The sequence below is a fragment of the Epinephelus moara genome, chromosome 20 (assembly GCF_006386435.1).
Source record: "Epinephelus moara isolate mb chromosome 20, YSFRI_EMoa_1.0, whole genome shotgun sequence".
NCBI lineage: Eukaryota > Metazoa > Chordata > Actinopteri > Perciformes > Serranidae > Epinephelus > Epinephelus moara.
Window position 1 is genome coordinate 36,331,542 of NC_065525.1, and position 12,603 is coordinate 36,344,144.

Below are 12,603 nucleotides of genomic sequence, written 5' to 3' on the forward strand. Positions count from 1 at the left end.
CAGCGCAGCACTTTTGACAGCACTTAGTCAACAGCCGTGTAGAAAGGGGCTGGTCTCTGTTCATCTTCTCATCAGCGTGTAATGAAGATGCTGTCGCCCATGTGTCCAATATCTCCATGAAATACTCATCTGTGGGAAAACAACATTTCCACATGCAGAGATTTCAGTGTCACTGACTGTAATTAATTACTCAGTAATGGTTTCATTTTGTTCTGGGAGGTTAAAATAAAAACTCTTGAATGGCTCACTATCACTCTATGCCCTCAAGTACATATTAAGATTAAAGGAATACTTTACCCACAAATTATCATTTGTATATTAATTACTCACCCCGTTTTATGCTGAAGTCATGAGAGAAACTCAGATTTTTTTGCATCCTTCCACTGTAAACAAAGAATCCAAAAACTGACAAAGTCCTTGATGTGTTGCAGTGAAAGGGGGCCACGTGTAACGACAGCAAAACTGTGTAAAAACACCTTTTTACAAACACTCACACAGCTGGTGCAGTATAATCCAAGTGCAATTTGTCCTGTTGTAATCAAACACATGCATTTACACTAAAACTTTACTATTTAAAACATGCAGGTCCATGCGTTCTACTTGCATGTGGTACTAACGCCTTCTCATGTTGTTGTTTTGACAAATTTGTCCAAATTGACAAAGGCTAAAAATACATTTCCTGTTTATTTGCATTCTATTTTAGTTTTGTAATATTCAGCCATTTCTGTTTTTTTCTAAAGTCTAGTTTTTGTTTTTAAAATTTCAGTTAATTAAAAAAAATTGTTCACACCTAGTTTTAGTTAGCTATAACAACCTTGCAAGTGTGTGTTTGTTCTCTGCTCGTGCAGAGTTTTTGAGCAGAGTTCAAATGGACATGCTTGCACAGACGCACTGCTCCTCCCTGTGTGAGACTGTTAATGCGGAAGTGTTTTAAATCGCAAGGTTTTGGCAAGAATGCATGTGTGTGAGAAGTACTGAGCATCAACTGGATAAATGAGACTTGGATTACACTGCAGGAGTTGTGTGAGGCTTTTTAAGTTAAGTTAAGTTAAAGTCCCACTGATTGTCACACACCTGAGTATGTGAAATTTGTTCTCCACATTTGACCCATCCCCTGAGGGAGCGGTGAGCAGCAGCGGTGCCGTGCTCGGGAATCATGTGGTGATCTAACCCCCCAATTCCAACCCCTGATGCTGAGTGCCAAGCAGGGAGGCAATGGGTCCCATTTTTAGTCTTTGGTATGACCTGGCCGGGGATCGAACCCACGACTTCCCAGTCTTGGGGCGGACACTCTACCGCTAGGCCACTGAGCTGGTTTAATTGGAGGTTTGATGTAGTTTGCTGTTGTTAAACACGGCCCCCTTTACTTTAATTCATCAAAAATTGTCTACATTTCCTTTGAGTTGAAAGGGGTCAGTTGAGGTGGTTCGGGGATTGGATCAGGATGCCCCCTGGCCGCCTCCCGTTAGAGGTGTTCCGGGCACGTCTCACTGGTAGGAGGCCCCGGAGCAGACCCAGAACACGCTGGAGGGGTTACATATCCCATGTGGCCTGGGAACACCTTGGGGTCCCCCAGGAGGAGCTGGAAAGTGTTGCTGGGGAGAGGGACGTCTGGGGTGCTTTGCTTGGCCTGCTGCCCCTGTGACCTGGCCCCGGATAAGCGGATGAAAATGGATGGATGGAGATCAATGACATAAATGTTGTTTGAAAGTATATAGAGGTACATATAATGTTATTACTCATGCTGTTTTGTTTAGTTGTACTTGAAGATGTATTGTTATATTTTGTATGTTCGATATCAAGCAGTGTCTTCTTATCTCATGTGGGATCGGCCAAACATTTTGCATGATACAGAAATAAAAACTGACTAACAGACTATTAAAGTGAAAACATGGATTAACATAAATACAGCAAATTAGTAATTGCATTTAGTTGCAAACAGAATGGTAGATCATGCACAACTTTGACAGGTCTGTGTGTGTGTGTGTGTGTGTGTGTGTTTGTGTGCATAAGAGGGCGCGAGAGCTTGCATACATACAGTATTCAGCTAACACACTCGTGGGGCATGTGCCTCCATCGTGTTAGGTGACTAAAAGCAGAACAGAGAAGGCAAACTAAAGTCACACAATCAGACCTCGGACGTCTCAGCTGCTCTGTGATCAGCATGTTTAGAGCGGCGACTCAGGAATCTGCTGGGAAGGGGAGTGTTGTTAAGTCACTGAACAACAACAAAACACACACACACACAAAGAGTACAGCTCACAGTCTCCTGAGCGGTGACTCAGGGCGGCATGTTGGGTGTTGTTGGAGGTTTCCTGACCTCTTGGTGCCGACAGAAGCAGGGAGATGAGAAAGGTGAACGGTTGAATGAAGTGTAAAGGAGCTCCTGAGCAGTCATGAGTATCAAACATGTTAGAAGGAGACCATTCACCTGTGGACAGGACGGAGGAACACGGCAACCCGACTAAAGGCAAGTGCTCATGATCTGACCTGACATAAGCTGTAAAATATGTGTCTTCACGCTGCTGCTCTTGCCTCGTGTTTCAGACAAAGAGACAATATTTTGTGCTGCTATTTATTACCCGTAAATTTGACCATTTTTGTCCCAACAATATTTAAAGTTTTAAGTGTTTCCTGGGACACTGAAGCATCTTAATAAATCATGTGATGGTAAGGAGCTCTTTAAATCAGGTCTACACTACACATATTAAATGGTAGCGATTTTGATAAATGACTACTGAGTGGTCAGTAATAAATCTGTCATATCTTTTAATACGTCTTTAACATCACTTTCTCTTAATGTCTCTCAAGGTAGTGCGTCTTTAAAATCAGCGCAGGAAATCCTTCCAGCACGTGACCCTATTAGCAGAGGAAATACCATCCCCGCTGACCTCATCAGCAGTAAGTGGAAACCGTGAGATCTGTGAACAATACAATGACCTAAATGAAATGTTGTTATTCTCGACGTGGGGCTATCCGCTACCACAACATGTAAAGAAAATGAAAAGAAAAGTCCTGCGTGCAAAACAATGACTCTGTGTTTCAAAGCTGTTTTACACTTACCAGTGTGTCTCGAATTTTAAAGGGATGGTTCACATGTTCACAAAACATTAAAACCACTGACATTTGAAGTTTATAACATCGATCATCTCATTGCAACTCAACATCCTGCTGTTAAACCATAGGTCCTTGCATTCATTTGGATGCCACCTGACATGTGGTGGGACCCGTGGGACGTGACGGTATCTCAGAGGTCCTGTGTCCACACCTCAACAGGTCAGAGGCCCCACCATGGATCGGCCTTGGCTCTGACCTGTCTAGGCATCGACACATCACCTCTGGGTGTGTCCTGTGGTGTCTGGACCTAGGGAGTTGGTGGTAGAGCCTTTGAGTCCAGCAGAACATTGTATTGTAACGAGGTGAACAGGGTTATTCACGTCACTTGTGGGTGGGTTTTTTTTTTAATGTTTTAGTTGATAGGTGTATGCCACCTACAAAAATAAATACCAGTTTAAGTGTGCACTGTCCATCTATGCTCCCTTCAAAGGCACCAGATTCCATTGATAAAAATAGTAATTTTACTTCACAGAACACAGGAGTGGTTGGTCTACCAACTTCCTCAAATTTAACAGTGATTAAACTGAGTAACTTCTCATTGGCACCAAATCCACGCTGGCAAAAATTGACAGTTTCACACTTGATATTGATAACTCCTCAGTCTCCCCCTCCCCGCAGTTTAAGAGTCTGGGGGTCATCCTCGGCAGCACTCCCTCACACCGCAGGGTAGTGCCTGGTTATATCCCGTATAGTCTCTATAAACAGACTCTACATTCAGTGAATGTAGAGTCTGTAGGCAAACCCCGGAGATCTTGCCTCCGGAAGAAGAGCGGAAGAGCCCTGGTTTCCGGTTGTAGGCTGTTTGTAGTCCGCGTGATATTGACCAATCACATTTGAGCCGGCTGCAGTTGTTAACAGGTTAAACGGTCTGTGCAGTGAACTAACGAGGCGGAACATAATTGGCGTCACTGCAAACTCTGAATCCATCGCAATGGTTCAGCATATTTACTTATATATAAACGGAAGTCGGAAACGGATATTCGCCTCCTCCGCCCAAATCAAACCGGAATGCCAAAAAATTGGGGGTCTGCCCCCAGAGGCTGTATCGCCGTCTGCCGGATGTCAGACGCCGAATACAGCCGATGGGTTCCGAGAATGCATCCCGTATTGATTACTGTAACTCACTCTTTTTTGGTCTTCCCCTCAAGTCCATCCACAAACTTCATCTGGTCCAGAACTCTGCCGCTCACATCATCACCAGAGCCCCCTCCATCAGTCACACCACTCCTTTTCTTCAGTAGCTTCAGTATTCTTAAATACTGCACTGGCTTTAAGATCTTACTCATACAACACACTTAAAAAAAAAATCCAAACTATCCCTTTAATGCCCAGATTGATTATAGCTTCGTGCTCACTCCGAAGCTTCAACACGGAGTAATTCTATTCTTGCTCTGTGATGGGGTAATAAGACTCTTCCCTGTATGTTTGTTTGTTATTTTGCCCAGCCCAGCCTCTACCTGCTGCAGTCCCACCAGCAGAGGCCTCGCAGGAGGCAGCCAGGTTTAAGAAGCCTCAGTGTGACCTCCAAAAGCCCACCTGCCCACGATGTGGCCTCACAGTCCCAGACCACAGTCTCCCCGCTCCTCCCCCAGGCCTGAGCCGACTGCAGGGCTCCAGCTTGTCGGTGCACAGCAGCAGCAGCAGGAAGAGCAAGAGGAGTGCGAGGAGTGTGGCTGGCTCACACCAACCTACTGCTACAGCAACTGGTAGGCACAGCAATCATGCCCCCCCCACCACTATTTCTTGCGCTAGGTTTAGTTTTTTCCGCTTTCTCCAGCGCTGGCACAACACTAAAATGAAATGTGGACATAGGTCTGGCATTTACGTCTCCTAAAGCAGAGTGGTCCCAGGTAAGCCGGCCAGACTAAGAGCGATTTAAGAAGACCCTGAATGAAACGGTCTAGAAGATGATTGAGTACCTCACCTGGTATGAGGAAACCAGGGTCCCCCCAGAGGCTGAGGAAACACCCTGGGGCCACTGCCCAAGGTGGGAAGCATCGGGGTCATGTGTATTGTGTGCCAGGCAGCAGGCAGGTGCAGGTACCCAGGCGTGCTGACTCTTGACATCACAGACAGAAAGAAATTAGATTGGTGATACAAGCTGCTGAAATGAATTTCCTCCATAGGGTGGCTGGCCTCCGCCTTACAGATAGAGTGAGGAGCTCGGACATGTCGAGGGAGCTCAGAGTAGAGCTGCTGCTCCTTCCTGTCGAAAGGGGCCAGTGGAGGTGGTTCAGGCATCTGATCAGGATGCCTCCTGGGGGCCTCCCGTTAGAGGTTTTCTGGGACATCCAGTTGGTGGGAGGCCCTGGGGCAGACTCAGAACACACTGGAGGGACTGTATATCTCATCTGGCCTGGAAACACCTCCAGATCCCCCAGGAGGAGCAGGAAAGTGTTGCTGGGGAGACGGACGTCTGGGGTACCTTGCTAAGCCTGCTGCCCCTACAACCTGGCCCCGAAAACCCGGATGAAAATAGATGGATACGTGACTAGCGTTAGGTTGGCTGGTGAAAGAGCAGCGTGCATAATGATGGCTAATGTTAGAGGAAACATTGGAGAGACTCAGCCATACATGTGAGAGATGAGGAGTCTGTTGTGCACCAAAATTGGCGGCCAGTATACGTATCAGAATACTAAGTGTTGTTTTGTTTGTGTTGTTTGGTGAGCTTGTGGTGAGCTTGTAGGCTAACTGTCAGTGGCTTACACAGCGCTAATGGTTGTGAAATGTACACTAATGAGCTATCTTAAGCTATCTGATATGATGGGGTTTTTGGCAGACAGTGGAAGGATGCTCCAGGGTCCAGTTAACATCCAAAAACTACACACCCTACCAAGTTTGCTGTCAAAACCTTTGCTATGCTAACGCAAACTCTGCTTTCTGTACTTACCGCTAATATGTGTTTCCAATATTAGACAACAATGGGCTGTCATATTAATGACGTATATGATCTATCTTGCTTGGCATACGTTTGAATCCAGATTTTAGGGCAATGCACATCGGTACCCTGGAAATTCTCGCGAGAGCACAATTTGAATTTGCTCAGCGAGTCACTCTGGCAATCAGTAATGATGCTCATTACCCATGCCGTTGGAGCCGAGCTGCACCAATCACATCGGTGTATCTGATATAGGCGGGCCAGAGGCGAGCTAAACAGATGACGACAGTGCTGCGACGACGAAGTCCGGAATCAGTCAGTAAACATTGCAAGATGGCTACGGATGAACACCAGTTGTTTGAAACGGCTTTGGCCGCTACAATGAACGAGTTAGACTTGGCTTTTTCTCTGAAAGAGGAACAGAAGACGGCGCTCGAATCTTTCCTTTGCAAGAAGGACGTTTTTGCTGTTTTGCCGACCAGATACAACAAAAGTCTAATCTACCAGTTAGCTCCGCTGGTAGCTAAGCTCTGGATACGTCACCCCGTGTATACTTCTGATTGGTTGTAGTGTTATCCAATTGCGTACAGTGATATTTTCAAATGTGTGCTGGGTGCCGCCCCTCGAGTTGGGCCATTTGCATTACTCATAGGACCCTAAATCTTTCTAGATTTGGGTCTGGATTTCCAGGCTAAGACATCGGCACCTCAATTACAGGAATGTGAAAACAATTCTCTAGTAACTAATGAAGTCAGTATAGTTCAGGTCAGACATTTTAAGGTACATAAACATTTTTGAGTCGATGGACTCTTTAAACAGCAGTGGACAATATGATATAAAACTAAAATCACAATAAATTGTCATATTTATCCTGACATATAATACATTGATTAACAACATTTGAATTCTCAAACTTACATTTTAAGTATACTTTTATATGTATACTTGGATTAATAACATTATTACAGTACATATTTTGGACTGCGTTTTGGGCTGCTGTTGGTAATTTAATAAATTTGGTTTATCATGCACCATTATTGGAAAGTTATAGTTACAGTGAAAGAGCATAAAAACTGTTTGAAACATTCATATGATTTTTCAGTTACCACCAAAGACAATCTCTCTTCTGACACAAATAGATCTCTAAAAAGTTTCCCTTGAAGACTTTCAGACTGCTGCACTTTCTTCCAGTTTTATCAAAGCGTGCAGCGGGCCACTCCTTGTTTATCCTTGTGTTCATGTTGTTATCTCTGTGAAGTTATGCATTAAATCAATACAGTAGCCACACATAATGCTCCTTTTTCATCTACACACATATATATAGGTATTAGCATAAGTTATGTGCTGGGGTGTATAATTCGAGCGGCTAAGCAGGAAAACGCTGAACCCCACTCCCCAGGGAATTCTGCCATCTGCTTTTCATTTACTTCCTTGAGTAAACAGGATAAAACAGCTCGATTTGCATGAGCTCACTCACTACCTGGTCCTTGCGAGGATGAAAACAGCAGCTGAGTAACAATACAACAGTTAGGATCGCGAGAGATGCACTGTAACACACCAGCGGGGTTAATATATGCAATTTCATCTGCACCTAATTTGGGCAGGAGAGCAATTATCTTGTGACAGCTTCTTCCTAGTTGTTGTTCATCACTGGCAGCCTCGGTGGCCTTTTTTATTTTCCCTCGAGGACTGAAGGAAGCTCTGTGATTAAGTAAACACAATCACACTTGATCACTGCGGCAGAGTTGTTTCTCTTTTATGTTCTCGTTGGCACCACAAATAAACATGCGAGAGATTAATTTAGGGTTAATAGAATCGTTAATCCCTGTTTCTGATGGTGTCTGACAGGCGTTTAGAACATACAACAGCTTCTCTGTGACCTCAGATGTGATATTTGTGGCAAAATCACTTCTCTGTCTCATTTCTCCTCACCCACAGACTCTTGTTTACACCTGCTGCTGGCGTGCCTGTGGTGCCAGTGCTCCATGCTGCTCCTGGGTCTGCTGGAGGCGTGCTCCTCCTGCCTCCACACCCTCTGCTCCTGTTGCTGCCACGCCTGCGCCCGCTGCTGCTCGGCCATAGAGGAGGCGCCCGTGGAGGAGCTCAACTGCCATGCCCACTGCCACTCGGTGCTGTTTGAGTCTTGCTGCGAGCCGACCGAGTGTCTTGAGTTTTGTCTGGAGTGCTGCGAGATCTGCCATCGCAGCTAGGACGCGGCTGGACCATCAGGCCTGAGGACTAATATACTAAAAGACATGATGAGACTGAAACAACAGACATTCTAACCAACGTTGGATTCACTAGTTCTGCAATGACATTTCTTTGTCATCACCAGTCTATCTACTAATTATCTTACAACACATGCTGCTAAAACCAAACTCTGAATGGTCACTTTTCAAAGAGGGAAGATCTGACTCCAGCGCGTCACACTTCTCTTCATCAGTAAAGGCAATTTTAAGTGCCTTTATAAACTAAAGCACTTTGAAATAAGTAAAATATTTTGGGAAATTCTCATATTTGTTTCTCTTAAGTACTGAGCTGGGGCCAGGATGTGATTCAACGTTAGCTAAACTTAGCATAAAGCCTGGGAGATGGGAGGAATGACTAGCCTGGCTCAACTAATCCAACCCTCAACATCTCGTAAGATCACAAATTACTGAACGTAAAACCTCTTGTCCTTTTGTGTTCAATTAAACCAACGAGATACTCTACTGTTACTGTTAGAGGTTCTGTATTTGCTATAAGATAAAGTGGAGTGATGGCGTCCTGAGCAGAGAATGACGTCACCCTCCAGCTGTGTGTGTTGTGATCTGAGCTTCTCTGTGGTTTGTTGTGGTGAGCCGGTCCGGCCATACATGCATGTTAGTGTATATGTGTATACCACTTGCACAACTGCGCTCATGAGGCGGTTACTGCTGACATCAGGACGGTGTTGTCACAGAAGCGTAGTGCCCACCCTCTAATTCCCCATTAGTTAACACCATTAGCTATTTTAGCAATGTTGCTGTCAGTGTTGCTCAGTCTTTTCCAATGGAAGTAGTTAGCGCTCACTCTAAAAGTCGCTGAAAGTTGATGGCATATGCTTATGTGCATTAATGGAAGAATTTAAACTTCACAGATTCAATAGAAAAGAATGAGATGGGGCAAATGGGAAACTCACTAGGCTACAACTGAATTCCCACGGCGAGCAGTGCCTCCTCTCCTCTTGCCCTGCCTGTCCTACACCTACTGCACGATGCAAGAAGAGAGGGGGAGGAACCTGCACTAACGGTGAAAAAGCCGTGGACTGTGATGACTCTGAGCAGCGTGCATGTGAATGAATTACAATATACTATATTTTCTCTTTTCCCCTGATGGTCTGAATAAGTCGCTAAATTTGTCGCTTGTAGCTTTTTAGAAATAAAGTTGCAAACAGGGTCTGAAAAGTCATTAATCTAGTGAGAAAGTCCCCAAGTTGGCTACAATGGTTGCCTTTGTTTAAGGGGGCGATCACACCGAGATGAAACGCCAGAAACGCAACGCCAGTAAAACCATTGTTTTCCTATGATACGGCGCGTCTGACCGGCGTTCAAGCGTCTTTTTAGACGGCCGTTTTTCCGGTGTCTTTTTAGACGCACGTTTTTGTAGACGCGCGTAGACGCTGAAAAGTTGAAATATTTTCAACTTTTTGAGCGTCAGACGCCAGTAGCTAGCGCGCATTGAATAAGCGCTTCCAGTGTTTCAAGCGTCTTTGAAGCGTCCGTGTCTCTAGTGTCTCATTTCTGTGTGATCGCCCCCTAAGGCTGTTCACTGAGTTAGCACTGTTAGCTACCGGCTCAGCCACCACCAGGTTGAGAACTGTGTCCAGACAACTCCTATGCTCTAAATTACACAGAGCCCTTTTTAAATTAATTCAGACTTTTTTTAAACTCTAAAATACACTGAGATAGACACCTCATTCACGTTATAACGAAGTAAATTTAAAAAAAAAAAAAAGGATCATTGGCACATTGACCACAAATCAGATAAAAATTGTGATAAATGTAATACAGTTTTAGTGAGTGATAGTCTATGGCAGGCAAATTACTGAACTTTGGACAGATCCTGGTTAACTGATTCCCACCCTTCCAGTCGTTACGCTAAGCTAAACTAAGCACATCTTGGTTTTGAGAACCACACTTTTGAGAAATACACTTTTTGCCTAGAATTAGATTATAGGTTTCATACCACTCTCATTTTGTCTGTGAAATATGAAGCTACAGCCAAAAGACCATTTTTGACCTCCTTGAATCTTGTCATCACCATGAGGTTACCAGGCTAGTCGTATCCCCCCGTTTCCATTCTTCATGCTAAGCTAACCGCTTCCTGGCTCCAGCTTCATAGATCATTTAAACACTGACATGAGAATGGTGTCAATCTTCTTATCAAACTCTCTGGAAGAAAGTAAATGAGCCTGTTTCCCAAACTATTCCTTCAACACCAGTGCATTCTCATCTCACTACAGCCACACTAACAAGAGGAAGGAATAGATTATTATGCATTATTTATCTCCTACTTGATTTCGTGGGAAATAGATTCAAGGACCTTTTGAAATATTAAAAGAAACTGACAAGGTCATTTATTCTGCTCATTAAATCTCTTTGGATAGCCAGGGTGAATAAAATTAAAGCTCATTAATACTCTAGTGTTGTTCTCGATCACATTGCGGCACAATGAAATGGTCAATTTTGTGATAAACAAGCACAGAAACTTGCTGCACTGCGGCGTGTTCAAGCTACAGTGTGTTCAGGATTCAGGCTTTATTCTACAGAAATAAAACCTTTTGTTTGTACATCAAGTTGCATTTAATGACTTTGACCCAGCAGGACCCCGAACGAGCGGGGTCTACCTCTTTGCTCAGCTTTGTACGGGTTCTCATGTTATAAGATTGCAGGTCTGACTTTTCCCTGCGCAGCTCTTTGCAGCTGAGGAACAGGGCGACAAAAAACCTGTCAGCTCTCTCTTGAATCCCTTTTCATATTTGTCATATAAAGCACTTAGAACATAAAAGGATGCTCATTCTCCCCAGATCTCGGAAGATCGAAGCAGGCTCCTTTAAAGCCGTCGTGTGAGATGACAGCAGAGAGGCAGAGTAAACAGCCAAAAATAAAACAAAGCGGCGATAAAGACAATGCTGTCAATCTGTCCGGGCGAGCCAAGAGGCTCATTTAAATCATGTTAGAGCGAGTAAATCGAATTTAAGTATCTCTTTTGCCCACAACACATTTGGATTCTGCTGGTGACAAGAAACAGCGGTGACGTCCAATTTAGAGCATGGCGAGCATACACCAACAAATAAACACTCAGGTTTGTTCCACTTGTCCCCCTCAATTTGTTATACCCTTTACCCACAGCTGATGTCTACCACCACAAATCACAAACAGCTGGTACTGTCAGAGTGGATTCAGGACCTACACGTGTTACAGCCACACAGTGATGCGCTATTTCAAGATGGATGTTTAGGTTTGCATTTGAGGTTTGATTTGAAATCACCACTAAAATGAAAAATACTGATGAAAATGATGCCAGTGACAGTGCCACCGCTTTTGATTTTACGGTTGTGAAAATAAACAAAAAAAAACTAGCTCTGGATATAAACTTTTAAATATTTTGCTAACAGATTAATCCTTTTAAGTTGTGTTTCCAAGCAAAAATGACAAATATTTTCTCGTTCTGGTCCATCACTTGTTAGGATTTGCTGCTTTTTGTCATTTTATGTGTCGATAAATTATCTTCAATATATCTTTAATTTCAAGACATCACGTGGGGTTCCGAGAAATTGCTATGAGCATTTTTCTGACTTTATAGACCAAACAATTACTTTACAGATGAATTAATAATGTACAATGATTATCATTAGTTGTAACTCTAAACCTTTGTGCCTGTTTTTCCAGTAAAATAACATAATGAAATATGAATCACAAAAAACAATTGTACTAAGAAAAGGCAATCAAAATTTGAAATAAAAAGTCTATTAAAAAAGCTGGTGAAAATGGTGAAAAATAATTACAAGAAATTATTTAAACTTTTTTATTAATAATAATATATTGTTGCCCATATCTGAACCCCCATTACTACTCTGTCCTATTTTTATTTTGGTGTGTGTTTGTGGGTTTTAATTGTGGAGTTTACATTCCACAGTTAAAAACTCTAACACGATAGGTATTTTATAAACTGACATTGTTTATGACTACTTTTGCTGCTCTGCATGTTTAGTAATCCTGTTTATGACTGTATATCTAGCTACTGTACTTTTATTTATTTAATTTATGCCAGGAACAGTCCCACTGAGATTCAAAACCTCTTTTTCAAGGGAGTCCTGGGCGAGTTCATACACAAAAACAGACTACATTCTTAAAACAAACCAATTTATGAAAAACAATTATTTGAATTCAGTGGGAGGATCCACGATACGATATTATCACGATACTTAAGTCACAATACAATATTATTGTGATTTTAAATATGTTGCAATATGCTGAGAATTGGGCTAAAATATATTGCTATATACTGCAAAATATTAACTTTTTTTCAACTGTGAATCATGTCCCTGAAGGAAAACTTTGTCAACATCTTTTTTATCTTATAAG

The 12,603-nt window shown here is 43.1% G+C and overlaps 1 protein-coding gene across 1 annotated transcript; it reads left to right on the top strand.

The window, feature by feature from the left end:
- Nucleotides 1–2,409: 2,409 nt before the first annotated feature.
- Nucleotides 2,410–10,803, top strand: LOC126407340 (myoD family inhibitor domain-containing protein-like). The gene is made up of 5 exons (XM_050072138.1): nt 2,410–2,470; nt 2,629–2,670; nt 2,812–2,901; nt 4,563–4,823; nt 7,934–10,803. The coding sequence occupies exons 1-5, from the start codon at nt 2,410–2,412 to the stop codon at nt 8,203–8,205; spliced, it is 726 nt and encodes a 241-aa protein (XP_049928095.1). The 3' UTR covers nt 8,206–10,803.
- Nucleotides 10,804–12,603: the final 1,800 nt, after the last annotated feature.

What these genes read in the sequence shown, in the direction of transcription:
- LOC126407340 (XM_050072138.1), top strand. Translation starts at nt 2,410, where the DNA reads ATGTTAGAAGGAGACCATTCACCTGTGGACAGGACGGAGGAACACGGC. An exon ending in ACACGGCAACCCGACTAAAG is followed by an intron (nt 2,471 to 2,628) that starts GCAAGTGCTCAT and finishes TAAAGTTTTAAG; the next exon opens with TGTTTCCTGGGACACTGAAG. An exon ending in TCTTAATAAATCATGTGATG is followed by an intron (nt 2,671 to 2,811) that starts GTAAGGAGCTCT and finishes ATGTCTCTCAAG; the next exon opens with GTAGTGCGTCTTTAAAATCA.